Below are 27162 nucleotides of genomic sequence, written 5' to 3'. Positions count from 1 at the left end.
CATGGAAAAATGGACAGTGTTTATTATGACACACGTTTGCTGGTTCTCTTAAAGACGATGTCACCCAGAGTCATGGTCTGAAACAAAAAAAAAGCAACACATTTTAGTCAGAGTTGTTGGTAATAATGTAAGAGACATTTAAAGAAAATAACCTGATAATGGAACTCACTGTTAATAATGCGAAATCTCAATTTTACCTAGTCAATTGAAAACATCAAATTATTTCTCAGTATTAAATAAAGGGAGCTCTCCAGTCTGTACTCACATGCACAAGTGTATTGGCATCCAAAAGCTCTGTGACTGACTCAATATGACTTAGCTTTACCTTCAGCTTGTTGCCCTCTTTCGTCACAACAGTCTAGAAGATAGCAAGACAGTTAATGCTATCAATACCATTTAATAACAAGGCATGTTGAATAAGCAAATTTTGTAGGGATGTATGAAAAGTAATAAGCACTTGAACCAGAAAAAGCATGAAATAGTTCTAAATCTGATCTGTTATATAAAGCTTGAATCACTGAATGCATGCATAGAGACACAGAGCTACAGAAATATGATGGTCTTGCCTTGATTTTTTCTCCAGTCAGTGTCTCCACTTCACTCTCTTGTCCTATAATGAAGGAGTTAACCATAACTTTGCTCCCTGTGGTTACTGTCACTTTGAAGCTGTCTCCATTCTGCTCAATCTCTGAGACACTCTTGATGTCTTTGCCTTTCTCGATGAGGTCATCAGGAAGACCTAGAAGAAGAATTATTTTCAGCATTAATTCAGTCCAGCTACATCTCAGTCTAAATCAAGCATCACCATTTTATCTTTTTTTTTTTTTTTTTTTTAAAAAACCTACTTAATTTGTTTGATTTAAATATCATGAACTATAGAAAAAATGTTGCATGTTGCATATCCTCTAAAGGATCAGTCACATAGATCTATGGAAAACTTTTTTTTCAGCACACCTACCAATAGCCTTCATGAAAGGTACGAAGCCCTCTTGGCTTTCCAGCTGATATTTTCCAGAGAAGGACATTGTGACAGCACCAATGAGAGCAGAAATTCCAACTTCTGAGACTTCTTATATTTTCATAGAGTAATGTAATGATTAACTAAAGAGGGTGGAGATTCCCTCTGATGTTTGTCATTTGCTCTTAGTGCATTGCATATTAGTGTTTAAAGAGTAAATGTAGCTATCTGGTCTGATTGTCCAATGTCTTCTGTAGATCCTGTGGTGACCTTTGGACCAGCATTCACTTAAAGCATAACTCAGCATATCTCTTAACACATGATGATCAAAGCATTAGATTACAACTTGTTTTATTGTGGTGTATTATATGAACATCATGCACCTCATTTTACTTGATATGGATTATCATCTTTCTTTCAGTGGGTTCATTAGGAATGAATGTACACCTATTTCTGTTTGACATTCTTGCAATAATCATACCAACTTACAGCAGTCTACATATTCTACATCATTTGAATCTGCAGTCACTGATCTCGGAGACACTCGTTTTTATCATTTTCACCTCTTCAGTACAGCTTAAGTAACTATTTCACCAACATAGACTAAATAAATAAACCTTGCTTGATTAAACTGACAAATAATGTGATTTTCGTGTTTTTCTCTTCATGCTTTTTTGTAAGGATATGGTAACCACTACCCACTTTTACTTATACCAACTTCATGAACCCCTAAAACCCCCAGCTTAATATTCAGTTAATATTCAGTTAATCATCTTACAGCACATCATGGGGATATCCTGTAGTAACTGGTGCTAAGATTCAGATCTTAAATCTGTATTTTTTCATTAGTTACACTTGTGGACTTTGAACTTAAAGTTTCTCAATGGTTATAAGCTTTTCATTTTTTCCTTATCAAAAACCGTCATATTATTCAAATATAAATTAGTGCACACGTGAATATGAGATGCAAATTTAATGCATCTTCCCACCTAAGCATATATCAAAATATCACATATACAATATATTAATTTAACCCTTTAAAGTGGACTGTTTGACCCAATGTCTTTAACCCAGATAAAAGTGTTAAGGAAGATAACACACAAACCAATCAACCTCGTCAACTGATGTGTACTTTTACAACATACTTGATTTTTACAGCCGTCAAATCAAGATGACTCAACCTCTTAGAAACCCAGTTACGAATGACACAGAACATACTTTCTCTAAATTTATTATTAGGATATTATTAGTCAGTAAACATCATAGCCACTACATGTTAATCTGTAAATTATACCATATTTATAGTGGACACAAAGCCATTTCAAATAGAAGTGCATTATAAGAACTTTATAAGAACTTCTGCATTGTAAGAACCATTGAATAGCTCTAGCAACATAAAAATAATAATAAAAAAAAAATCAGGGCTGGCTTCCCAGAGGCTCACTGGTGAATTCTGTTGGCCAAATGCTGCCTAGTGAGATGTAGCAGCTTCATAAGGAGATCTTCACCAGGACCATCACTGCTTTCTAGATCAGCTTCATCATCAGTAAGACATGAAAGATCAGTGCTGCAGCCCTCTGTAAAGAAAATGCATGCGATTTATCAAAATGTATAATATAATCTATCTATTTAACTTCTATACATCATAGGTAAACATTCTAAGCATATCAGTTCCTGTTTGTATATTTTATTTACACATTTTAATTGTGTTATTTATTTACTTTCACATGCAATATTTATAGTGAAATTATTGCTTAAGCATAGGATTTGAACTAATCATTAAGCAGCTTACACATTTTGCTAATTATCTCTTTGATGTTGCAAACCAAACCACATGGTTTATGAGGAGTTGTAAAATAAAGTTAACCTTATCTCTGCAGATGACTTAGTTAAACACCAAAAGCCACACTGACCTGACGCCTATGCTAATTTTTGACAAGATATAAATTTACATACATTTAAGATATAAAATCTAAGCATTATTAATTAATTAATTTCTTTTCTTTCTTTTTCTTTTTTTCTTTTTCACCTGAGTTACAGCAGACACCTGGAGCAGCACAGCGTCCCCCCTCAGATCCACATGCTCTACCTCCATTCTCACATGGAGTGGGTATATAATTTTCTTCAGTGCAGCTCAGTGCTTCAGGAGAGCCCACAGAGCAGCCTAAACCTGCTGCACAGCAAATACTGGGACCAAAGCAGCGGCCACTGTCCCTGGGACCACAAGCCATGCACTACAAAATGTACAAAATAAACAAATGCATGGTAGTAAACAATTAAGTGGGATATTTTCATCTAGCCCAATACGAGTCTAAGAAAACATTAATTTATAAGTTCATTATACGTTTTCATAGTACATCTGGTGGCACATTTAAGATATATACCTTATGTGCTGGTGCATCTATCAGGGATCTTTTGCCACCTATTGGGCAGTTAGAGATGTAACAGGCTGAGCAGAGAGAAAGAAAGCACAGCAAAGACACATACAGTGCAGTCCTAGGCATAGCTGCAGAAATGAGAAGAAAGGAATGATTAAAATGTAAACATGTAAAAAATAAACTACAAAAAAAGACAAAAGAATAAACAATTACAAACACATAAACTACCTCATACCTAAATTATTAGCAACATACCCAGTGAAACATAGTTACTTACTGCTTGATGAGCCTCTGATGCTGACGATTCAGAAAGAGAGTAAAAGAGATGTTGGAGGTTAGGGACAAAGGAAGCCTTTTTATACTCACTTGATGAGTAAAGACAGTGCCACATGGGCACCTCTACATCTAACGTCTAATGATTTAATCTTAATCACAGCAGTTAATAGTCTAATTTAGTGAATGATTTGAAGAATTATGGCCAATGGCCTAATTATGGTTATAGCAGAGGGTCACTACAGACTCGTTTCTCATGTGCGTGATCATGCATTTACCACAGGAGGGTACCCATATAATGATGAGAAAGGAACACTTAATCAAATGCAAAACAGACTTCATGTAGTTTCACTCTTTCACTCAAACTGTGTTTTATGCAGACATGAATTGTCTGCTTTTTCTCATGCCTGAAGATTCACGGAAAAGCAGATGATAACTGAGAATACCTGTAATTGGGCAAAAGTTGTTTAGTTCATTATTGATCTATCATCAAATCTGAATATATTGCTTAATGGTGATTTATATCTGAATGTAATTACAAAAATCTTGGTGAATCTGTTGTACAAATGAATGTTCTTGCAAAAGTCACCAAAAATACATCCTTTAACCTACTTACATGTAAGTACAGTAGAGCCTAAACCATAGGTGTTACTAACAACACACACACACACACAGACACACCAAAGAATCCTTAATCAAAATGATGGTTCCTCTGTCAGGTCTGCAGATTAACTCGATAATCATAATAATTAAAGATATTCCATCTGCCATTTGATTTCGGTTAGCTCAGTTAGCTTCTTTCACTGAATGAAATGCAAAAATGTAGATACTTTATTCAACTATGGGTGTGCCGATAAAGCAGTATGGCTGTAATAAGGAAACCTGAAACTCTTACCAATATACTTATTGATATTAACTTATATGTCTCTTGACATATGAAGCACACGAATTTGCACATGCATTTGTTAAATTAATTTACAGGTGTAGTCCAAGAAAGAAAAAAATTGCTACATGGTCAGTGGGCCCCATCACACATACATCATACAAGAAGTGACAGGCCAAGTAAAGCCTTTCTGGGGGCTACATTTGGACCTAAAGGACATTCAGTTGTAGAGTTAGCAAATCATGATCTGTTGAGCACAGAGATAAACTCACCCAGAAGGGGAGAATGCATTGTAAAAGAGCTTGTATTGTGATAACATATTGTATCACTAAACATTTTGTAGTACATACTGTAGTTTAGATTTAATCTTAGATAGTTTATACACTACTCTTGTTCTACAGCTCTCAGTTCTAAATGACTTCCTTTGTCAGGTTTTGTACATGTTGTTCCTCTTGAATGCAAATGCGATGATAGTTCACTTAAGGCAGAGAATAATATATTTCCTTCACTGGAACTCTGCTGGAACTCTGTGGATCTCTCTATTCCCATCAAAACAGACAACTGATAGAGGAATTATCCCCTACGCACTATGAGGAACTTGCCATTTTCCTTGCTTGCCTAAAGCATCCACAATGTGTTCAAAATTCCTATGATCAGCTCTAAAACTATTCATCTGTAAATACTGAACACATTTAGTTTTTTTTAAGCCACACAAGTGTAAAAGATTGAAGAGGAATGGAGATGTCTATCTAATGTTTCCTTATTTTTCGACAGGAAGGCACAGGCTTGTTGACTTCCTCTCCCCTCCCTTCCTTCCTTCTCTCCGAAGGTACTCATCTGAAAAATGGGAACAAAGTGATTGTTCCTGTTCTCTTTCTTAAGTCACTTCAAATGCTGTCTGCTGTGTTGGAGGCTCATTGTCCAGAGCACGGGGCAAGCGACAGGTAAGCACTAATACTCTCACACACAGGCAGAGGCTAGGGTAGTATTTAGGGTAGTACTGAGCAAGGAGGAGCTTGAAATTATTACCTGAATCCATCAGGGACAGTGATGGATTAGTCCTTATGTTTACAAGAGTGAGTCTATTTAGTTTTTACAGGGGTTTATGTTTGTTTAGATTGATGTATTATGAGTTGAGAGTTGTTGCTTATAATGTTTGGCCTTGCAATATACTATATGCTAAGAATGTATACTTTCTAGAATGTAGAATTTCACTGTGTCTTATTCAGTTCTCTAACTGTTCATGTCATGTATGTAATTTTCTTAATGTTAAAATAAGGCCAATTTTATTTACCCGTCTACATTTGGTGAATGTTGAACATAACTTGGATTTCAAAACAACATGTATTTGTATTTGACATAATAACCACTTACTTATGGGAAATTGTATGAGGTTTTCTTTACATATATAGAATTGTTTGCTCAAATGGGTCATTTCCCCAAAGGAATTTAGATCTACATTTATTATACAATTTGTTAAACATCATTTTTGGGAAATTCTTTAAAGAGTCATAACACAAACGCAAAATACCAAACGAAGAAGAACTGGTGAAGTTCCGGTATTTCTCTTTTACACTGAATCTTCCCTATTCACTTTCCTTCTATTTAGTAATGTTAGCCAATGCATTCTGTAACAACCTGTTGAAAAGTGATATAGTGCATTTACATTTCACCTAAAAACTGATGATTAATGTATAGCTTGGTGCAAAGAGATTGCCATGCCGAAGTGAAAGATGAGTTCAGTAAATGAACATGAAGAAAAAAAAGGCAAAAAAACAACAATAGAGGTTCATTAACCTGTGTACACTTCCTGTTTGAAAATTGGTCATGAGCACTGATTCATTCAGTCTTCAGAATATTTTTTAAAAATATCTATAATCAATGTCCACCGCAATGAATCTCTTCTCCATGTCTCCTACTATGAATTTACATGTACAGGAATGACTTTTGATGTTTATCTTCCCAGGCACGTGATGGACAAATCCATAATTTATGGTAAAGAAAAAAATCCAATTGACACTAATCTCAGAACTTTTCCAGACTCATAGCCACAACATCTTTCTACCTGAGAGGTTCTGTTATTAGCAGACCACCCTCTCAGTATGGATCACAATAATTACGAGCCCAAAAGGGCAGATGATTCTCTTACCAGAACTGTTGACCTCTCCCATCTTCCCTACCCTATTGCTCAACCTGTCCCTACCAAACCTCTACCACGCAAATTTATCCCAGAGATGATTGACCTCAACAAGCTTCAGTTTCATAGAGTCCTGGGTAGATATGATACAGTGCAGATCAAACAAGAAGCTGTAAAACCCATGCCAATATGGCCCTCATCACCTCTTCTCCTGCACCCTCCTTCTCCATACTTCCCACCCCTCCGTCCAAGCTTGGTCCCTTTCCCATTCCTGATGCCAGGCCCAGTCATGCACCTTTCTCCCAATTCGTTCTACCAACAAGAGGTGCCAAGATTCTATAGAAGAAACACAGAAGGTTCCAGAGCTGGGCTGAGCAGTGCTGAGAAGCTTGGCCTGAATATTCATGTAGATGACAGCTACTATGTGGATGTAGGAGGTGAACAGAAACGCTGGAAGTGCCGCATGTGTGAGAAGTCCTACACTTCTAAGTACAACCTTGTCACGCACATTCTGGGTCACAGTGGCATCAAGCCACATGGATGTGGCCTCTGTGGGAAGCTTTTCAAGCAACTAAGCCACTTGCACACACACATGCTCACCCACCAAGGCGCCCGTCCCCATAAGTGCCAGGTGTGCCACAAGGCATTCACTCAGACGAGTCACCTGAAGAGACACATGATGCAACACAGTGATATCAAGCCATACAGTTGCAGTGTGTGTGCTCGAGGCTTTGCCTACCCTAGTGAGCTTAAGGCTCATGAGCTTAAGCATGAGAGAGGCCAAGAAAATGTGTGTGTGGAGTGCGGCCTCGACTTTCCAACACTTGCACAGCTGAAACGGCATCTGACAGTCCACCGTGGACCAGCACAATACAACTGCAGCGAGTGTGGCAAGAGCTTCCAGTACCCAAGTCAGCTGCAAAACCACATGATGAAGCACAAGGACATAAGGCCGTTCATCTGTAGTGAATGTGGTATGGAGTTTGTGCAGTCTCATCACCTCAAGCAGCACACCCTGACCCACAAGGTAAGTAAATATTCTTGGAGAGAAAAAGGGAACGATCAAGTCAAGTCAAGTCAAGTCAATTCAAGAACAAGACATAGTTGCAGAAAAACAAAATGTCCAATTTTTTGTAACAGACTATATATAGACTGGGCAGCTTGTGCCCACTTGTGCAGACTGAGAACCATGTATAAAATCTTAAAATTTGTATTTATATATTAAAAGGATCAACATTTTAGATTTAGATATTGGCATTCATTATCACATTGTCACATCAACTGCATGACCTACACATCCTACATCCTACTCCTCTTTTCATGAAGTAATTTCATCATTTTTCAGGGAGTGAAGGAGCATAAGTGCCGCATCTGTGGCCGTGAGTTCACCCTGCTGGCCAACATGAAGCGTCACATTTTGATCCACACCAACATCCGAGCCTATCAGTGCCACCTGTGCTACAAGAGCTTTGTCCAGAAGCAGACACTCAAGGCTCATATGATTGTCCACTCAGACATCAAGCCTTACAAATGCAAGGTGAATCACAGCGTGACTTTCATTAAGATAACCCAGCCCAACGCAAAGTGGGGTATTATTATGCAAGCCTGACTGTCATTACATGCAGAATAAAGAATATTAGTAAAGGCCAAGGGCAGGTAAAATCCTCAGTTTCCAGATGAGGCAGTATCTGGTCATTACCACATGAAGAGCATCATTTCAGACATCATAAATGAGTTAAAAATAGAATACATTTCAGTTTAGCTAAATCTCTACCTGCTCTTATTAACTCATGGAACAATATAATATTGCATTGAGATGCAAGCAAATGGACATGCATTGGTAGCATATCGAATATGACCTTCTTGCACAGATGCAAATCCTCAAACAGGTAATATCAAAACAAGTCATTTTTGAAATGCTTGTGACCTTAGGCTGGGATGGGCGGCTTGAGGCGATGACCAGATAGCTTCGTTTTTTGGCAACCTTGTGTCTCCTTGTCCATAGGAAGGATATCTCCACACAAACTGCCCCTATAACAATAGCACTCTTGTCCCTTGAGAAAAGGCCCCACAAATAGATTTCAACTCGCTTTCTCTTGTGCTTGGGAGCACTTCCTGTTTTCTCACGGTCCTTTTGGACAGTTTACAGTCCCTCTCTCCTCCTGAAGGAAAGGCCCACCCTAATGAAAAAAATAATGTAGAGGAAGGACAGCACAGGAGTGCCCTTCCCAGTAGGCTTCTGGCCCTTACTGCTGGCCTCTTCCTTTTGCTGCTCTGCTCACCCATTCATGATTACTCTCAGCTAATTGTGTTTGATAACAGCTAAATTTACTACCCTGTTTTTTCTGTTTCCTCGAACTCTACGTAAGTTTGCAATTTAAATGGAGCGAATGGTGGAAGGAATTTCTGGGTGTTCCTGTAAATGTTCAATGATACAACAGCATTGTTACTACTATTTCTATAATGCTCCAGGTGTATTCATTATCTGTAGTCTGAATGGTTATATTCTCTTTTCAGCTATGTGGGAAGGAGTTCAACAGAATGCATAATCTTATGGGCCACATGCATTTGCACTCAGACAGCAAACCTTTCAAGTGCCTGTACTGCCCCAGCAAGTTCACTCTGAAGGGGAATCTGACCCGTCACATGAAGGTCAAACATGGCATCATGGACCGAGGACTAGATGCCCGAGGTACAGAGTATTACTTGTCAACAGAGTTTGGCTCATTTTAAACTACCCATTTTTTCATTGTAAATCAAGACTTTTATTTTTTTTTAAAATAATAATCAGAATGCATCAAATATTGTTTTTTCTCTGAAGTTTTCAGGCACAGAGGAAGGTTATGTCTTTCCAGCCCTCTTCGTCTTCTGTCTCGCTTCAGTCAGGACAAGCCTTTCGATCTGTCCCAGAAGAGCCATCCCCATTTCCGTCTTTCTCAGTCAGATGGTGAGAGCCGTGAGGAAGATGAGGACAGCCTCTACAGAATGAGCCAGTACAGCCCTGACCGTTACCAGACAGAACTGGGAGGAGCCAGAGAGGCAGATGATGAAGATGAGGAGGAAGAGGATGGGATGGTCCATGAAGGAGAAGAGGATAGGAGTGGAAAGCACTTCAGTTTAAGCAAAGAGGAGCTCCAATACATACGTTACAGAGAGAGTCAGGAAGGCTCAGTCTCTGATGGAGAACTCTACTGTAGTCGAACATACCGTGATAGAAAATTAAGCTGTGAATGAAGTCTTGAAAAAATATCTTTAAAATATCTCTTGGAAAAGAAAAAAAGTGAAATAAATCTGTGAAATAGTCTTCATTTCCAGTTGAATTGTAGCAAGATTGAATATGATAATAAAACAGCATATTATTTAAGGTAATTAATATAATTTTCCCCAAATGTTACTTTATACATAATCTCTAACTGTGTGCATGCTTTAACCTATTGTATATTTTGTAAGGAGGAGATTTACTGTTAATAACAAATGTGATTTCAGAAATGATTGATAAATCAATTTTCCATGTAATGAAATTTTGTTCAAATTTAATAACTTTTTTTTTTTTTGAGAAATAACATGTAAATAATTCTAAAGTAAGATGTAATTGTGTTTTTGTTTTGTAGTGTGAACATAAGTCCCAGTCTGTATTTATAAATAATAAATAAGTTTAAAAAACTTACTTTGTAGCTTTGCCATCACTTTTCATTTACACACATGTTTTTCCACTTACATTATGAACTGGCCTATTCATTTTGAAGCAACTCATGTAACTGTAGCATAGAGTAAAAACTCTAGACCAAAGTTGATTGACAGCTGCACCACCATAACAAAGGTGATAAATGCTTCAGTCCTCATCTAAATCATACAAGTGCTTTTTTCTATACTTAATATTTATATGTTAATGCACTATTAATTGTTCTAACTTTCTGGAAACATATTTAACTTCTTGGAAAAGGAAAGGAAGTACAACAGAATGCATCACGTAACCTGATCAAACAAGCCTTGTCTGAACTCTGTGGGAAGTCTAGATCACAAGCCTTCAACGTTATTTCTGTAATATGCTGAATCTGCCATTGTTTACCATTATCAGTGCTTTAATGGGAAAGAAAATAAGCACTTCTTGACCATACAAAGATGATCGCAACACTTGCCATTGCAATCCATTACACCATTTGTCATCAGTATGATGGCATTTAACAGCCAAGCCAAGGTTGAAATCTGCCAGTCATTCACATTGTACAGTCAGTACAGGGGATGTCTAAATCATACACAGCATCCTCTGGATGGTCAGTCATGAGGCAGTGAGCACATAGCTGGTACCCATCTTCATCTTCAAACTGTGGCTTTGACTGCATTGAGCGCAAGTAGCAGAGAATGCTCATAATATATGAGCTAATCTACCTAACCTCTAACACCAGTACTTCAGTTTACAGAAGCCACAATCACCATGCAACTGCGGTTATAAACTACACTACTAAATCATGAAATTTCTTTAGTGCAAGATCACAATCATAACATCAAAACTGGCCCTTAGTCAAATAGCTTAAATGTTATTTTGTCTATTCCGTACCTGTAATTTCATTTCGTTTTCTTGGTTTCCTGTTCATCACTCGGTCACAACTTGCTAACTTCCATCTAGCTAAATAGTCACTGACTATCACTGTTGAGTATTATTGTCAGTTAAGGTTAGATTATAGCTGCTACAGTAGCTTTTAAGGGTTTGATTTTTGAAGCAAGATTTCTCAGAGACAATACTGACTTTTAACAAAAACATATTTAGCTGTATAGCCTAATAATCAATTTTGCAGTAGGTTGCAACTTCACTTGCTAGATACTGATTGTGTTTGCAGATCAGAGTTATCTGCTGTATGAGTCGTTTTAAAAATCTCTGTTATTTTGCTGCATATTGCAGCTTCCTCTTGGATGTTTTTTTTTTTTTTTTGCAACATTTCACTCTCTGCTCTACATGGCTGTTTCTTTTCCATTCTTCAGGGTGTTTATATTACTGTTTCACAATTTGGACAAAGATTAGATGAATAATGACCAATAGTGTTGTGGATTCTTGATTTATTAACCAATCATGCCTGACTATATGGACAAAATGTCATGGGAAATTCTGATCTTTCAGGCTTCTTGGCAGCATTGCAGGGGAAAAAATAAGCAGGCCAAAATGACACAGATGAGGACACTGGGATTTTTCCTGAATCCCCCAGTGAACTCTAATCAGTGTGGTCAGCACAGATGAAATATTTATTAGACTCCCCTTGTGCTTGTTTTGATACACAATCTGCTTTTACCTGAACAAAGCAGCATGCATTTAGCTTGCTAGTTAAAAATAATGCAAATAATTGACTAGGTAATGATAGCATCAGCTAAGTTGCATGTTGGTTTGCTTTTTATTGTGCAATTTAACCTGCTGGTCTGCCGTTAAGGTGGTGGTAGCTCAAGTGGTTAAGGCTCTGGGTCATTGAGTGAAAGATCAGGGCTTCAAGCACCAGCACCACCAAGCTGCCACTGTTGGGCCCTTGAGCAAGGCCCTCAACCCACCCTGCTCCAGGGGCACTGCATCATGGCTGACCCTGCGCTCTGACCCCAACCTCCAAGGATGGGATTTGCGAAAAAAGAATTTCTCTGTGCAGTAATGTATATGTGACAAATAAATTAAATTATAGAAAAGAGAACATTATCAGTCAATGATTATTATTTTACTTAAAAATAATACAGTAAATACGAATCTCTGAATTTACATCAAAAATTCAGTAAAGCTCTAATGAACGCATCAAGTAAAGTCTTCATGAAGAAGACATTATTTGCTATAATCAAAGACATACAGACATCAAGGAATGATTAAAATGGCCCCTTACCACCCCCCACCCCCCACACCAAAAGAAAAATTGCTTAAATATAAAGCCTATTATACATATATCTGCTACCAGAGGTCCACTTTTTCAAGACGTTACTGAGACTTTTTGAGGAACTCAAAAATATCTGTTTTATTTCATTTTTTAATGTTATCACATTGGTGTTATCTACGCTATAATAATCCATCACACATGCAGAAAAAGACTTCTGCTTCTGTTATCTTTACTGCCAACAACACAAAAAGATACATTTTTAATCTCATAGTCTCTCGCCATTTTTTTTTTTAAACCACATGCAACTCTCTTTCTCAGACAATATCCTTTTTTGTATGTGTTTTTCAGCCCTTGCAGGCCATCCTCACACCTCTATCGGGTGGTGGCCCTTTGTGAAACCATGAACCTGGAAAGGAAGTACTCATATCCTCATCCTCTCTTCCATCCACCTCAATGTTTCAGTCCCAAGACCAACGGGAAGCACGCAGCACCGCAGAATCAGGTACTGCGACTCAGGTCTGCTGAAGTGAAACCTCTGGATGAGTCAGGACAAAGAAGAATCTGTAACTGTCTTTATCATGAGAAAGGTGCAACAAGGTGGAAAATAAAACCACTGTTGTTTTTTTCTTCTCCTACTAGTTCCACTTCTGCTACATAAGTGGGAAGGTACATGAGAGGCTTCACGAACATAATAGCTGAACACAAATAAAATAGCAGACCTGTATTGCAGTTAAAATGTATTACAGCAAACATTTCATTAATACATCACCGAGATACATTCATACTGCTCATGTACTTATTATGTACACATTCAATTTATATTGTGTAGTGAGTGTAGTGTGTTGGATGACTTGTTTTCTTTCTGTACTGAATATTTTCTATTTGCATCATGTGCTTTATTTATATCAGGTCATTTATATCCATGTCCATTCTAAGCTGTTGGCACTTGTTTACAGCAAACCTGATGTCCACTGGCCTTACTTGAAATTCAGTAAAGATTTCATTTCATGTTGTCACACTTAAACGATATATGAGGCTGTTGTAATTAAATAAAATTAAAAAAAAAAAAGGACAATAAATGTGTAGGTCTTAGCTAGACCAAAATCAGAACTCTTTCCTTTCTGAATTAAAATAAACTGCAATGTTCCTTTCAATTCTGCATCTGTTGCACAAAACTGTACTATAAGAGAAGGTTTTAGTCACAAAGCACTGTCAGAAAGCTGAAACCTGAAAACAGTTTCATTTAGACAACTGAACAATTTCTTACACCACTAAATGCAATTCATTCCTTTCTGATATTGTCAGAGAACTGTATTAAACTTGTGTTCATATAAGATAATCAGCATTATAATTCAAAACATCTAGCCCTCTGGGGTGTTAGAGAGTGAAAACAGAATCTGTCCTGATATGGCCATCTCTCACCTTTGGTAGATATGGAGACAGTTTAACATATTTGGCTGTAGAAATAATCAATCTGCCTAAAGTTGTTTAATTTGCTAGACCGCTTGCTTAGTGTGCTTTCTTTCTGCATTCAGTCTCATGCTTTGATCAAGTCTTTGGATATGGGCCAAAGTGAAATGAACATAAAACATAATAGACTCCGTTTGTGGGTGGTATAACTACCAGCTGTTAAATTCTGTGTAATGTTTATACAGTGGAGATTCAAGCAGACAAAGCAGAAACATGTACATGCAATTTCTTCTTTCTTTTTTTAATAAGGGAAATGTTGAGATATATACATACAGGTACATAGTTTTAAGATTAAATCAGGTAAAGAGGATTCCAAGTGGTATAATATAGAAATAAAAGATTCAAATACTGTTTATAATGTAAATACAGTGAATTTTTATCTATAGTCTATATTTTTTCCCTTTTGTTTTAAACATAAAATGAAGGATGTGATTAAAATAGAATAATTACCGGGATGTCCTGGACCTCTGAATAACCCTATTAATTAAATTCTAATCCTAGTCTAAAAAATGTATTAAAAATACTATTAATTTCATTTCAAAAGCCTTGGAATGAACTCTTTTTAAATGGTCTCCTTTTCCACTTCAAACCACTGTAACATGTTCACCAGGTGAAGGGATTTCTGTGGACGCCGCGCTTGTCCGAGTTGACGAGTGCGAGTTTATTGCGCCCTCTACTGACATACTGTTATATTTCACTGTTGAAATAAACTAAAATAAAACGCCACTGTCAGTTCTCCACGCCTTTAAACATATCCCTAAAATCGTTCTCAACTCTATGTATTTCATCGTCTGGGATGAGATATGATATGATATGAAAATGAAGTGCACAAAGAGAAAAGCTTAGAAATATAAAAACAGCGTACAGCTTCCCCCACCGCTGAGAAATGGTACAACCCAAACATGGCTGCCCCCATCCTGCAACGCTTTCTCCTCTCTGCCAGGATAACGTCAAAATGTCTGACTCCATGTTTAAGTGGTGAGTATATTATTTTGCTTTTAGTGTAATTGTGTTTAGTGTTTGTTCTGTTTTTTTTTTTTATCTGTAAGCGTTTATTCATTGTAAATACCTTAATAGAGTATGGTTTGATTGCCAAGGTTGCTAGCTAGCTAGTAACATCGTACTACGTAATGACATTCCTACCAATGAGTTGAGTATTTAACCAAGCATCTCCGAAGAAAACCGGACAAATAAGTATCTGTAATACTAAATTAAGAAAATACGAACCGCAGATGTTAGCCAAAGAATAATTTTCGATCAGCTGGATGGAAATATAGTTCTTGTTCGCTAAAGACACAATTGCTAGCTGTGTCAGGTCACAATGCCTTTGGGTCCCATGCTTTCAATGAAGCCTTATTTAAAGCGTGTTTTTTATGGCTTTGTGTATCCCTGAATTTGGGAATGTGCCTGTGTGTATGTTACAGGCAGAAGATGTCTGCTCTCACCGGCATACACAGACACCAGGGTGTGGGAGCAAAGAGAACACGACCCCCAAAACCTGGGTAAGCTTTCTTTGTCACATGCTTTTATCAAGTATTTGGATATGTGGCATTGTAAAATCAATAAATATATATTAGATTTAGTCTGGAAATGGTAAAAAAAAAATACCAGCTATATAATTATACTTAATGATTATACTGTACATTCAAGCATAATTCAAAGTTGAAACATTTGAATGCTAATTTAAAAAATAGGAAATGCAGAGGTGGGCTTGACCTTTTTGCATGTTCACTGTCCATTGTTGTATTTTTCTTCACTGTTTTTATTTCTTCTCTTTTAGCTAAACTGGCCTCCCTTATGGACAAGACATATGAGAAAAAGTTTCCTGTTAGCTCATTGACAATATCACGGGTGAGTGTTTGTCTGGACCTTCTACAAAGGTGTCTTCAGTTATATCTGCAAAGGGGCAGCGTTGTGATGTTAAAACATTTTCATTAAAACCAAGCAGAAGCAGGTTGCCACTTTGCACTTGTGATTTGTTTAACTAGACGGCTGTGTGGGTGTGTCAGCACAGAGCAGAAACATCGAATTAGAGAAAATGAGGAAAATACACTCATCTGTAAGTTGTATAACAACAATCTACAGAGCAGACTGACTTTATGAGGAAGTTATATTCTCCCTTGTCTCGCCTCCATTTGTTGAGTGGGCTGAAAGATCATCTCTTTTTAAAAGTAGCTACATAAATCTCAATTCCTCAAGCAACAGCTCATCAACAGACATATTTTCTAATTAGCAGTTACTCTTTTATTCAATTTTGACTCTGCCCTTGCACACCAATATGCCATTAACAAAATGGATAAATGTGTATAAATGCTGTTTTATTTCAGGGACCACATCCTTGCATTCTCATTGGTGTGACACACAATAGTGAAAGCATAAATCAGCCAAAGTTGTTGTGCTTCTGCTTGGTTGGAATGAACATGTAGTTGGTGACCCTTCAGGACCCCAAAATTTGCCCCCCTGATCTGTATCATGTACATATCTTTTGTGACATTAACCATATTTTTGCTATTGCTTTTTGTGCTAAGCACAGAGTTAATTACTTTGATTATAGTTAATCACATTGATTATTATTTTTTAATGCATGCACAAGATATTTTATAACCTTATATGAAATATATTACAACAGTTGGTTATTTCTTATTCTGCCTTTCTCTTGTGATTCAGAACAATTAAAGCATTAGTATATAGGTGTAAATCAACTGACCTTCTGCTTTTGTTTGTAGTTTGTAGACAATATATCATCCAGAGAAGAAATCGATCAAGCAGAATATTACTTGTATAAGTAAGTACAAATCTAAATTTATTTTCAGCCTGGACTGAAATACGTTGCCTCAGAAATAAAAAAAGTAATGCTCTAGCTCTGAACAGTTTCTTCCTCTTCTGTGTTGTGAGATTTCGACACAGTCCGAACTGCTGGTATCTCCGTGATTGGACCATTCATAGTTGGTTTCGACAGTGTCTTAAATATGGAGCCAGAGAGAGAGCCCTGTACACACTCAAGAATAAAGTAGGAGCTTTTTAGATAACTAAGTTTGACATGTCATGGTTTTTTGTTCCTACTGAACATTGGTAATTAAAGTTTGGTGTATGGAGTTATGGCTGGGCACTTCCAGTTACACATGGTGCAAAAATCTGCCATTTTCACTTCCCTTTATCTAGGTACAATTTGGAATGTTTCCAGATGAGTTCACATTTAATGTCCTCATTGACTCTTACCTAAAAGATGAAGACTACAAGGGTATGAGCAATAAGGAAAAGTTTGAGATTTTTTTTTCTTGCTTTAGTACTTCCATTACTGCTTACTTTATAACGTTACTCTATAATAGATCTCTTAAATGTCTTATTGTTACTTTTATCATCACAGGAGCCAGCTCAGTTGTTGAGGAGGTGATGCTTCAGGAAGCTTTTGACCTACCCTCAACACAGATCTTATCAGTGTTTGCCCTGAGCAAGTATTTAGCAACCAAACCGGACCTTAGCGTATGTACTTCCAGTAAATTTTGACATCTCCATAATAGCTGATATGATGCATGTTTAGATTTTAATAAGATTTAAAACCACATACAAATTTATTTGCTATCTTCAGGTATTTCAGACAGGTTGTTTTTGGTTACATGTTGGAGCATAGCATTTCACATCAAATGTCGGCTGACGGGCAAAGCAAATAATCTTTGCAAAATAGTAGGGCTTGTTTGTTCAAGGTTTATAAAGAATTGTCATTAACGGTTAGCAGTTGCTCTTAGCAAAGCCCACAGTGTATTCTGTCTTGATTGGCAGAGTATTGAGGTCAGATTATAATGTCTGGATCTTGATACAGTAAAGATTAATAATTTAAAATCCTTGCGTTAACTTGTGCCAGTATAAAGTACATTATATGTGTGCAGTATTTAACTGTACATTTTTGTGGAAAACATTGAACATATGCATGAATTCTCTGCTTCTTTAATACTGCAAGTAGGTTTGGGTTAGTTTGCAAACTAGCTTCAGAGCATAGATTGTGTAACTGGTCTCAAGGGTCTCGAACTTCTGTTGTCAGGCCAACTCACAAATGCAGCTGTCTGGAATGCACTCCAGTAATAGCATGTTGTTTTGTGATTGTTCTACCTCTTCTTCTTTTTTGCTTTCTTTGTCATTATTATTATTATTAGTAGTAGTAGTAGCAGTAGCAGTAGCAGTAGTACTACTCTTACTAGCACTTTAGTCTGACTGGATAAGCCAGACTGCTGTAGGCTGCATATGTATTCATAGCTAATTTCATCTTCTCTGGATGTCTTTTTAAAATTATTCTTATTTGTGCAGTGGCAGGAGGAGAGGAACATCGGAGCAGCTCTTCTACTGGCTGGACTGAAGCAGGAAAATTCTGTTGGCCTCAGCACTCAGTTACTTGGTCATGCCCTCATTGGTGTGTATCAAGTGTTTCAAGAAATCTAATAATTAATCTAATAAAATTATTTTTATAATTATTTAAGGTATAACTTTAGGTTTCATATTAAAAAAAAAACTTGATGAAATGCAACAGGTTCAAAGCTTGCAAAATGACATTTAAGGAAGCTTTGTATGTGCTGGATTTTAGACAACAGCACACAGTGACACACATTACATGGGTTTGTGTACAGCTGTTCTTTGCATATGTACATTGGGTAGATGAGAACAGCAAATAGGGTAGAGCCAAATCTTGTCTGAGTAGTTAAGGGGTTAAGTACTTCTATATGATTTTTAAACGCTTTTACTTTATTTATCTTATGAATGTGGTGCAAAACTCAAGACAAGTGCACCAAACACCTTCTGTAAAAATGGCATGTGGTTGGGTTTGTTTGATGCGTTCTTGTATTTTGGTATGAAGAGCCCATGCTGTTTAGTTCAATAAATTGTGTAATTATTGTGCTTTCATCAGGTAAGGTGGAGATAACCAGAGGAATCCATGCAGTGTTTCACAACCTGCCCTTGATGTGGACCCCAGGATATCTCAGTAAAGGCCTGGTTGTTATGCAGCAAGTGTGCAATGATGCTGGAGATATGAAACTATGCAAGGAAATTGTGAGTATGTAGCACAGTACTAATTGCTCGCATCTGTCGCACAAAGTACAGCTTGCAAGTGTTTCCTTAAGTGAAAAATGGTACATTTTACATAATGGAAAGTTAGGGGAAATATAGGTTGAAGTTTAAAAGGAAACTATAATTACGTAAGCATGCATTTTAATTAAAAGAATATACATAGATCATTAGGTACTGCCCCTCAAAGTAATCTTTCTGAGACCATAGGAATTTAAATGTTCCTGCCTCCCTCACACTGATGGACAAATAAGATAAACAACAGCTTTACAAGCAATCATAATCCTAGGCCTTTCCACTCTTAAAAATTGCATTCTGTCCTTGTTGCACATATAATGTTGATTTTTGAGGTCTGTTTTCAAATGGGAGAGGCATGTCTGTCTGTCTGTTTAACAGTGGTGTGGGAAAAATGGTCATGCATCAAAACAACTCAGTGCCTCTGTATAACTGTCTGTCTTTGACGGCAAAGAGCATTTTCCAAAGAAAGTGCAAAATAAGATCATGCATATGCATGGACAAGATTTTCAGTTATTGATGATCTTTTCAGCCTGCAGATCCTCCACTCCCAGTATCAAAGTATTTTTTTCGTTTTCACACCTTTCTGTGTAAACTTTCTGTATTATTTTCCAGTCTGATATTTGATGTGAACATTAATTAAAGCTCTTGCCCTAGCTCTGAATGACTATGCATTGTGCTGCTACCACATAAATGGCTGATTGCTTAAATGCATAAATGAGAGGGTGTACAGGTATTAAAGTGGACAGTGAGAATATTATCTGTATTACTGTGTGTTGCACTCATCAGTACTAAATTTGGGCCACTTTATTTGTAGCTCGCTCTTATCTGTATCACCTGTATCTGCTTTTGCAGATGTGTACTTAGAATGTATACTTTCTTACTTGTATTTTCTTTTAAATAAAAGCATTTTTTTAACCGAATTCATAAGTGTGTACATCACCACCATTACTATGTGTGTTTATATTTTTCAGCTTGACTACATGCAGGTGATGCTGCAGGATCTCATGTCAATACTTGCTTCTGAAACAGCAGAAGAGAAAGCTGCAGAAAACCAGGCTGTTACCATAGATGAAGATGATGATATTGAAAGAGCCAAACTACCAGAGTACATGACTCGATTCAAGGTTAGTCTATTAAAAGAAGTGTTTGGTCATAAAGACCTTTAATCCTTAATTACTGATTTGAGTTAGTTTTCCAGTTGCCATTTCTTTTGACTTCTAATAGTAAGAAACTGTAAACTTTAACACACACCTTTATTTCACAGGGTTGCTGTTAGCTCAAAATTCCTGATATAACTGCCGTAATATAAATAAGAGCTTAAAATGTTATGATAAATGTTATTAGATAAAACAAGCATCCGGTTTTAGTATCATTTTATTATTGTTTTTGTTGGAAACCAAAGACATTTTGACTGGATTATTATTTTCTTTTGCTGGTCATGCGGTTCAGGAGCTGAATGAGCAGCTACACACACAGGGGAAAGTTGAGACTCGCAGCCTGGATACACTTGTGTCCATCCTGGCTGAAGAGAAACTGAGGACCTGTGAGGAGCTAGATGTGGCTCAGTATGAGAAGAAAGTGGAGGCCTGGGAAGCAGAGCGCATCCAGCTCATCCAGAGAGAAGAAATGATGAAGCGTAAAGCTGAACAGGAGCATCTGGCCACAAAAACTTCCCAGGCAGTTCAGTGACACTCGGTTTGGGCATATAGAAGGAAAGAAGAGATCTTGTCATTTCATGTTTGTTTTAAGTGGCCACAACCCAAGAGTTTTCTATTGTTTTCATTACCCTGTTAAAGTATAAATAAATAATTTAAAAAAAAAACCCCCACTAAATTAGGATTGATCAGCTCTTTCATTTAGTGTTTTTCCTCTTCATTTATGTTCTAGATGCATAAATTGCTAGCCAGTAAGAAACCGTTCATGGTGTCCGATTTTTTTTCTTCGATGTCTTGGGCAGCTACTCCTTGACCCCTGGAGTCAGCTAATACCACAGATATTTGATTGATATTTATTTTAATAGGGGTGATTCTTTAACTGAGATGGCTGAGTGTAGTGCAAATGCAGGCTGCAAGCACCAGAAAACATTGTACAGTAATCTCCCATTTATAAACGAAAATCTGCGATACATGGACACCACCCCCAAATGCTTTTTTTTTATTGTTTAAGCCGTAAATTACCCTCCCACACTTTAAACACACACACAAAACATTTGCAAGCATATAGCGAGATGGACTAGAAATATCACATTTATTGTGAGTACTGTTTGTATGTATGTTCCTTGCTAGAAGCCTTAGAAGGTGCAGAGCATTTGGGCGACATAATAGAGCTTGCAGAAAAACCATAAAAATAAAAAAAAAAAAGCATACACAGCAAAAACGAAAGTGAAACGCAAAGAATTGGGATGCTGGAGAATTCTGCTTCCCTTTCCCCAACTGCATGCATAGCCAGCAGACAATCACAACTGTTATTAAATTAATGGGTCATTCTGATTGGCCAAACTTGTTTCTCCAGCCATGCTGTATTTTGATTTTCAGCATACCTGCACCGTGCTTTCCTAAACGCTACATATTCTTTTTAATATTTTACTTTATTTTAATGTCTATATTTTGTAATTAATAATTATATTTTTATTAATAAATTACCTTATTTCAACATAAAAACAATTCACTATAAGGTTTGCGGATACAGAAATATACCGGGAAAATCCACAAAATAAATTTATGTTCCAAGTAAAAATCTGCAATATATCAGGACCGTGATATAGTGGGGGATTACTGTATATTATTCAATATTTACATGGAATTATCACTCTCTCCATAGCCCAATAATCCTCCTTTTTATAATTTGCTCATCATTTTCCTTACAGGTAAGGAGGTAAATGTTCTAGAGGTGAGGTTAAGTGTTGCATTTGGAATCTGTTGCTGTTAACTTCCAAAGAAGTATCACAAGCCATCATTAGGCTGAAAAATGAAACAAATCCAGTAAATAGATAGGAAAAACACCTGGTGTGGCCAAACCAACTATTCCAACTATTCTTAAAAAGAAAAAACACACCCATGTGATCAGGAGAACCTGCTTCACAGCAGCAAGTAGGCGGCAAAGCCTGTGTCAAAGCCAACAATCAAGAATGACTTCACTGGAGTAAATACAGAGGGTTATAAACTACTGGGAAGCTTTTAAATCAGGAAGACCAGATTATAGTTTGCCAAAATATCTGCAAAGCAAATCCAGTTCTATTTTATAGATTTAGGAGACAAAATTGAACTGTACCAGAATGATGGGAAGAGAAGCGCATGGCTTCTCTTACAGCATAGGCATGTGCGGCTGTTAGTGGAACTGGTTCCATTGCATTTGTTGACGATTGGTATAGGGGACCACTTATGAAAAGTGCTGAACTGATTTGGATGTAAATACCCTAAAATATGTATGAACCAGACTATATATAAGGTCAAAAGTATGGGACTACCTGACCATGACCCCTTATGTAGGCCTTCCCCAAACTTTTGCCACAAAGGAGGCAAATGAATGCATAGAACAGTTGTATCCAATCTTATTCAGAATGGGCCAATGTGGGTGCAAGTCTTTATTCCAATAATGCAGCAGCCACACCTCATAGTATTTTGAAAGCCAAGGTCAACTGATTAAACGTGTGGGATCAGGTGTGGCTCCTGTTTGATTGGAAGGATAATCTGCACCCTCACCAGCCCTTTGCGGATAAGATAGGATGCCTGAGATAGAACAGTAGCATTACAATTTCCCTTCACTTAAGTTAAGAAGCCTAGCCCAAACCTGTTTCAGCATGACAATGCCCCTGAGCACAAAGTGATCTCCATAATGACATAGTTTGGTTCAGAATCACTCAAGTGGCCTGCACAAAGCCCTGACCTCACCGCAGGCCTCCTAACCCAACACCAGTGACTGACCTCACTAATTCTCTTGGGCTGAATAGACACAAAAATCAGCATTCCAAAGTGGAAAGCATTCCCAGAAGATTGAAAACATTTGACAGTTCTGAAACATTTGACTCATTTAGAGTTAAATGCATGGTACAAATTTATCCAGTGCCTTCATTGAGATTTGAATTAGTTTCATTGAGATTGAGATTTAGTAAAACATTTGATTAGAATGCATTTTACATTCTAATTAGAAAAAAACAGACCTCAAAGCAGAGTGATCACTACACAGCTAAGAGTCTTAAAGTTTCTTATCTGGCCATTAACTGATCCACACTACAGGTTTGATTCTTATTTCATATTACTTCTTTACACCCACTTTTCAGATTATGGCTATTTTATAAAGTATCATCTCCAGTATTCTTAGAATACTATGTGGAAATAAGCAAAGAAGAGCATATAAATTCTCACAATTTATATTAGAAGTAGCCTTCCCTTGAGAGGATAACCACTGTATTTCTTCCTTTGAAGTATAAAGAAGTGGGAGACATTTGTAAAGGCATCTCGGGCCACTCCTGCATGCAGAATATTTAACGCTCGTTTACATTCTTAGGTTGGTGCATGTAGATCCTGACCACAAGTTTTAAATTCTGTTCACTTACAGAGACTGAGATGGCTATTGCTTTTGTGTTCCTTCAACCATTTTACTATTGACTTGGAGGTTTTAGAGACAATTATCAGTTTGTTAATCTACCACTATGTCTTAAACACCTACCAGGAACAACAATAAAGCCTAAACTATTCTCACCAAACAGTCCTAAAGCATCAAAGATTGGCCACACATTTTTTCTTTGAGTATGTGCACATTTCCATGTATACAGTCCCCCTTTTTCCACCAGAAATGCTGATTGTGTTCATATGGCTAGAAATGTTTTGGTCTCATTTGACCACAACGGATGATTCCAATTGTAGTTCCAATGATGTTTGGTGAAGTTGAGATGCTACATTTGTATGAGGATGAAAAGTCCTTCTTTTTTTGTAACCCTCCAAATAGCTTGTTGGTATGGGGGTGGCATCTCAAGATTAAATTCTTAAAATTCTTAAACAACTCTAACCTCACCATAATATTCTCAAATGTTTCTTATATAGTCATCTTTTCTGCAAATATGTGCATATTTGTCCCAGGCGTATTATGAACTGTCCGTGGGGACTCGCAACTTGGAAACAAAATGAAGAAAAGACCAGAGACCATTATAGGGATGGATGAAGAGAAGCCATTTAGGTCAGTAAAAAAAATATTTAAGATTTCCACATAATCTGATTTATGGTCTATTAAATGTGATGTTTCACATATGCTGCAGGAAGTGTGTTTATACTCATCTTTTCCCCAGCTGACAGATTCTAAATTAGATGCAATATGGGCCTTTTCATCCAGTAATCACACTATGACACAAAACCAGTGTAAGTTTTAACATTTGTTGTCACTGTAAATAGTACATCATCCTTCAAAATGAAGCCATGGTGTGATTTTGGATGAAAAAGCGTACATAGACTCCTGTAACCTTCCTGATACTGGCATTAATGGAAACTGATGTAGCTTTGTTTGGCATTTTAGCAAATAACAGCTATATCTGTTCTGTACAGAATTTCTGTACTTTCTAAAATAACTTACTGTGATCAAAATACTTTAGACATGTTACTGCAGACAATGTAGTTACAGTACAGGCAGATTATATCTCAAAACACTTGTGATTCTACAGTAATAACACAGTGAAATATACAGTATTATTTCCTTTTTTCTACTGTTTTGTCACTGTTCTTATTGTTCATGTTTCATAGATTTTTCTCTCTTCTTTCTTTCTTTCTTTCTTTCTTTCTTTCTTTCTTAATTTTATCAAATTCCTTGTGGTGTTATAACTTTTTGACTATAACATCTGCTGTATTTAAGATCTTAAATGGCAGTAAAGGAGTTAAAGTATAATCTTTTCCAGTACAGAAGACACTGTGAATAAACAACAGGTTTGCTTTCTCATTGCTGTATTTATGCTACACTATGCCAGAACAAACTGTAGGCTAGAAAATGCAACCCAGCATGGACTGCAATGTCACCACTATTTTAAAGATGTTTGTTTTTACATCTTGGTTAAAACTTGCTGTTTGTACTTCCTTTTTTAAACGTTGCTTACTTGCTGTTGAACTTTTTAATGTTGCTTTAATTTCTGAAGGAAGCTTGCTTTGGCAAAGAAAAACACTTGATTATTAATACAGGCCCTTATGTGACAAATATTTTTTATAGTAGTATAATATACAGTATGTTTATCATCTTCATCTTCCATCATGTTCACAATAAAATGCATAACTTTTCAACTTTAAATCGTCTGTCCCTGTTTTGCCATATCAACTGCAATGTGTGGCTTCTTAAGAACAGGAATGTTTTCTCATACATGTTGAAATGTAATGAAACGTTTCACATTTCACAACTATGATGGGTTGTCAGGAATATAACTATTGTAATTATTTTATGCCATATGCACTTGCAATAAAAGTGTGTAAATCATAATGGTGATTTGTTCTGCTGTTTCTTACCTCCCTGTCCAGTATAGGCAATATTAAGTCTTAATATTATTTTTAAACATTTTGTTCCAATTTCTTATAACTAACCACTGAGTCATTTAATCTGTAATTAGTGAACTAGCTTAGTGAATTTTAAAGATTTTAAAGAGTTCAAAATTATGTAATATGTTCAATATAAGACTATATAATTGGGATACAATTATTCCCAAATAATTGTATATAAAATAAAACATTTCAGTAAAGTTGCCTGAAAGCTTATCTTTAAAGTGCATCACAAATATATTCTAATAATTCAATATATATAAAATAGATGACACTCTCAAAGATCACAAGTTGAAAACGGGAATGGGAACTATTATTATACACTTTGCCAACCAGCCAACAAATGTGTCTCCACATGTTGACTACAACAAAGGAATAATTGTTCCCTGTTCTTGGTAGTTGTTATGCTTATAAATAGAATAGCCTTTGGCAAAATGCAAGAAGCCCCAAATGATAAACTGAAACCTCTTACCTTTCAAAATTAAGCTTGGCTCACTGTTAAGGTGATAATATCCATAGCAATAAACGTTCAAAAGGCTGCATAATTGTGGTTTTCAGATGTTTTTCTGTATTTTCCTACATATTCCCCTGACATTTACACCATACACTATCTAAATAATGTGGAACAAATTATTAGTAAATCCATATCTGGCTGTATGACAAGCGTTTGTTAGCTAGAGGTTTCACGTGCATGCATATTCTGTATAGGCAGATTTATGAGGACTTGTCCCCTTGCTACCTTTCTTACATAATTGAAGGTTGACAGAACAAGAATATGTGAAACCAAACATTCAGCATTCAGTTTGACTAGCATACCTCAGTAATTAAACACTTTACTGGGAGTGAATACAGGCAGCATGCATGCTGCACCATGTCACAACACTGCAGAACTTTCTTTGAATTTCTTCGTGTCAACTTGATGCATCAATATCTTCAGGTTTTTTCAGGCAGAGAGTATTTTTTACTTGGCAGTAGACCTAACTGTGTCAGTGGCACTCATTTCATGGTTTGTCTGGTCTATTCCTACTAGCACTGTGTTTATCTTGGAAATCAGGCTTCTCTTTGACACCTCTTTTAAATAACTGCACAGTGTTTTAAGAATCTCGTTATCATGCCTGTTCCAGAGTAAGCAAAGACAACATGCCTGAACAACTCCAATCCAGTGCTCACACACGCGTGGCTACAAAGGTTTTTGAACAACTAATTCTTGTTCATTTGGAAGCATGCACATATGGAACCACTGCAGTGCATATAACAAACTAGCAAGCCTGTTGACAATGCAGTCATTCTTTGACTTTATGCCATTCGTTTGAATCTGAACAATCTCCCAACTAATCATTGCCTACTTTCTCATCATGGACTTCAAATCATCATTATTAAGCCCTTTTTTACTGCTCACCAAATATCACCCCACCTTTCACTCTGTGACACTGTGGATAGTAGCCTAAAATGTGATTTCTGTCCTGTCCTATGCTTTGTTCTCTCCTTATTTTACATATAGTACACTTTATGTAGTTTTAAATAAAATATGAATATTATCTAGCTGTGTTTGAACTGTTGTGTTGAACTATGTCATGTCTGAATATGAACAGATTATGTCTGCTTGCTTTAATTATCTTATAATTTAGAACATAAAGG

At 36.7% G+C, this 27162-nt stretch overlaps 4 protein-coding genes across 7 annotated transcripts; 2 read left to right on the top strand and 2 right to left on the bottom strand.

Moving 5' to 3' along the window:
• Positions 1-8: 8 nt before the first annotated feature.
• Positions 9-2396, bottom strand: LOC131352898 (fatty acid binding protein 1-B.1-like). The gene is made up of 4 exons (XM_058389428.1): positions 959-2396; positions 567-739; positions 266-358; positions 9-77 (listed from the first exon to the last, which is right to left on the bottom strand). The coding sequence occupies exons 1-4, from the start codon at positions 1023-1025 to the stop codon at positions 24-26; spliced, it is 387 nt and encodes a 128-aa protein (XP_058245411.1). The 5' UTR covers positions 1026-2396; the 3' UTR covers positions 9-23.
• Positions 612-16839, bottom strand: LOC131352896 (isotocin-neurophysin IT 1-like). Of its 2 annotated transcripts, XM_058389426.1 has the most exons (6): positions 15659-16607; positions 3614-3633; positions 3343-3464; positions 2988-3192; positions 2403-2535; positions 612-739 (listed from the first exon to the last, which is right to left on the bottom strand). In XM_058389426.1, exons 1-6 carry the CDS (start codon positions 15679-15681, stop codon positions 730-732), a joined length of 513 nt encoding a protein of 170 aa, XP_058245409.1. In that variant the 5' UTR covers positions 15682-16607; the 3' UTR covers positions 612-729. The 2 variants fall into 2 exon arrangements, with proteins under 2 accessions (XP_058245409.1, XP_058245410.1); XM_058389427.1 differs by lacking the exons at positions 3614-3633; positions 15659-16607 and adding an exon at positions 16650-16839.
• znf366 (zinc finger protein 366) lies at positions 5301-9919 on the top strand. Its single transcript, XM_058389421.1, has 5 exons — positions 5301-5436; positions 6459-7656; positions 7975-8166; positions 9147-9321; positions 9451-9919. The coding sequence occupies exons 2-5, from the start codon at positions 6595-6597 to the stop codon at positions 9861-9863; spliced, it is 1842 nt and encodes a 613-aa protein (XP_058245404.1). The 5' UTR covers positions 5301-5436; positions 6459-6594; the 3' UTR covers positions 9864-9919.
• Positions 14710-25468, top strand: mrps27 (mitochondrial ribosomal protein S27). Of its 3 annotated transcripts, XR_009204561.1 has the most exons (12): positions 14710-14920; positions 15367-15444; positions 15723-15793; positions 16669-16727; positions 16814-16952; positions 17105-17183; positions 17310-17425; positions 18245-18347; positions 18840-18982; positions 19987-20139; positions 20465-24190; positions 24857-25468. XR_009204561.1 is itself a non-coding variant. In XM_058389424.1 (11 exons), the coding sequence occupies exons 1-11, from the start codon at positions 14845-14847 to the stop codon at positions 20702-20704; spliced, it is 1257 nt and encodes a 418-aa protein (XP_058245407.1). In that variant the 5' UTR covers positions 14710-14844; the 3' UTR covers positions 20705-25468. The 3 variants fall into 3 exon arrangements, 2 of the variants coding, with proteins under 2 accessions (XP_058245407.1, XP_058245408.1); XM_058389424.1 differs by having other exon boundaries at positions 20465-25468; XM_058389425.1 differs by having other exon boundaries at positions 14719-14920; positions 16838-16952; positions 20465-25468.
• The last annotated feature ends 1694 nt before the right edge of the window (positions 25469-27162 follow it).

This window comes from Hemibagrus wyckioides, linkage group LG05 (genome assembly GCF_019097595.1).
Source record: "Hemibagrus wyckioides isolate EC202008001 linkage group LG05, SWU_Hwy_1.0, whole genome shotgun sequence".
Lineage (NCBI taxonomy): Eukaryota > Metazoa > Chordata > Actinopteri > Siluriformes > Bagridae > Hemibagrus > Hemibagrus wyckioides.
Note: the sequence above shows the minus strand (reverse complement) of the source record. Positions and strands in the feature narration are given on the sequence as shown.

What these genes read in the sequence shown, in the direction of transcription:
- LOC131352898 (XM_058389428.1), bottom strand. Translation starts at nt 1,025, where the DNA reads ATGTCCTTCTCTGGAAAATATCAGCTGGAAAGCCAAGAGGGCTTCGTA. An exon ending in ACCTTTCATGAAGGCTATTG is followed by an intron (nt 740 to 958) that starts GTAGGTGTGCTG and finishes TTCTTCTTCTAG; the next exon opens with GTCTTCCTGATGACCTCATC. An exon ending in TGACTGGAGAAAAAATCAAG is followed by an intron (nt 359 to 566) that starts GCAAGACCATCA and finishes GCTATCTTCTAG; the next exon opens with ACTGTTGTGACGAAAGAGGG.
- znf366 (XM_058389421.1), top strand. Translation starts at nt 6,595, where the DNA reads ATGGATCACAATAATTACGAGCCCAAAAGGGCAGATGATTCTCTTACC. An exon ending in TCAAGCCTTACAAATGCAAG is followed by an intron (nt 8,167 to 9,146) that starts GTGAATCACAGC and finishes TTCTCTTTTCAG; the next exon opens with CTATGTGGGAAGGAGTTCAA. An exon ending in CCGAGGACTAGATGCCCGAG is followed by an intron (nt 9,322 to 9,450) that starts GTACAGAGTATT and finishes TTTTCTCTGAAG; the next exon opens with TTTTCAGGCACAGAGGAAGG.
- mrps27 (XM_058389424.1), top strand. Translation starts at nt 14,845, where the DNA reads ATGGCTGCCCCCATCCTGCAACGCTTTCTCCTCTCTGCCAGGATAACG. An exon ending in TGTACACACTCAAGAATAAA is followed by an intron (nt 16,953 to 17,104) that starts GTAGGAGCTTTT and finishes CCCTTTATCTAG; the next exon opens with GTACAATTTGGAATGTTTCC. An exon ending in ACTTGGTCATGCCCTCATTG is followed by an intron (nt 18,348 to 18,839) that starts GTGTGTATCAAG and finishes TGCTTTCATCAG; the next exon opens with GTAAGGTGGAGATAACCAGA.
- LOC131352896 (XM_058389426.1), bottom strand. Translation starts at nt 15,681, where the DNA reads ATGGACAGTGAACATGCAAAAAG. An exon ending in GACAGTGAACATGCAAAAAG is followed by an intron (nt 3,634 to 15,658) that starts GTCAAGCCCACC and finishes CTGAATCGTCAG; the next exon opens with CATCAGAGGCTCATCAAGCA. An exon ending in CATCAGAGGCTCATCAAGCA is followed by an intron (nt 3,465 to 3,613) that starts GTAAGTAACTAT and finishes TCATTTCTGCAG; the next exon opens with CTATGCCTAGGACTGCACTG.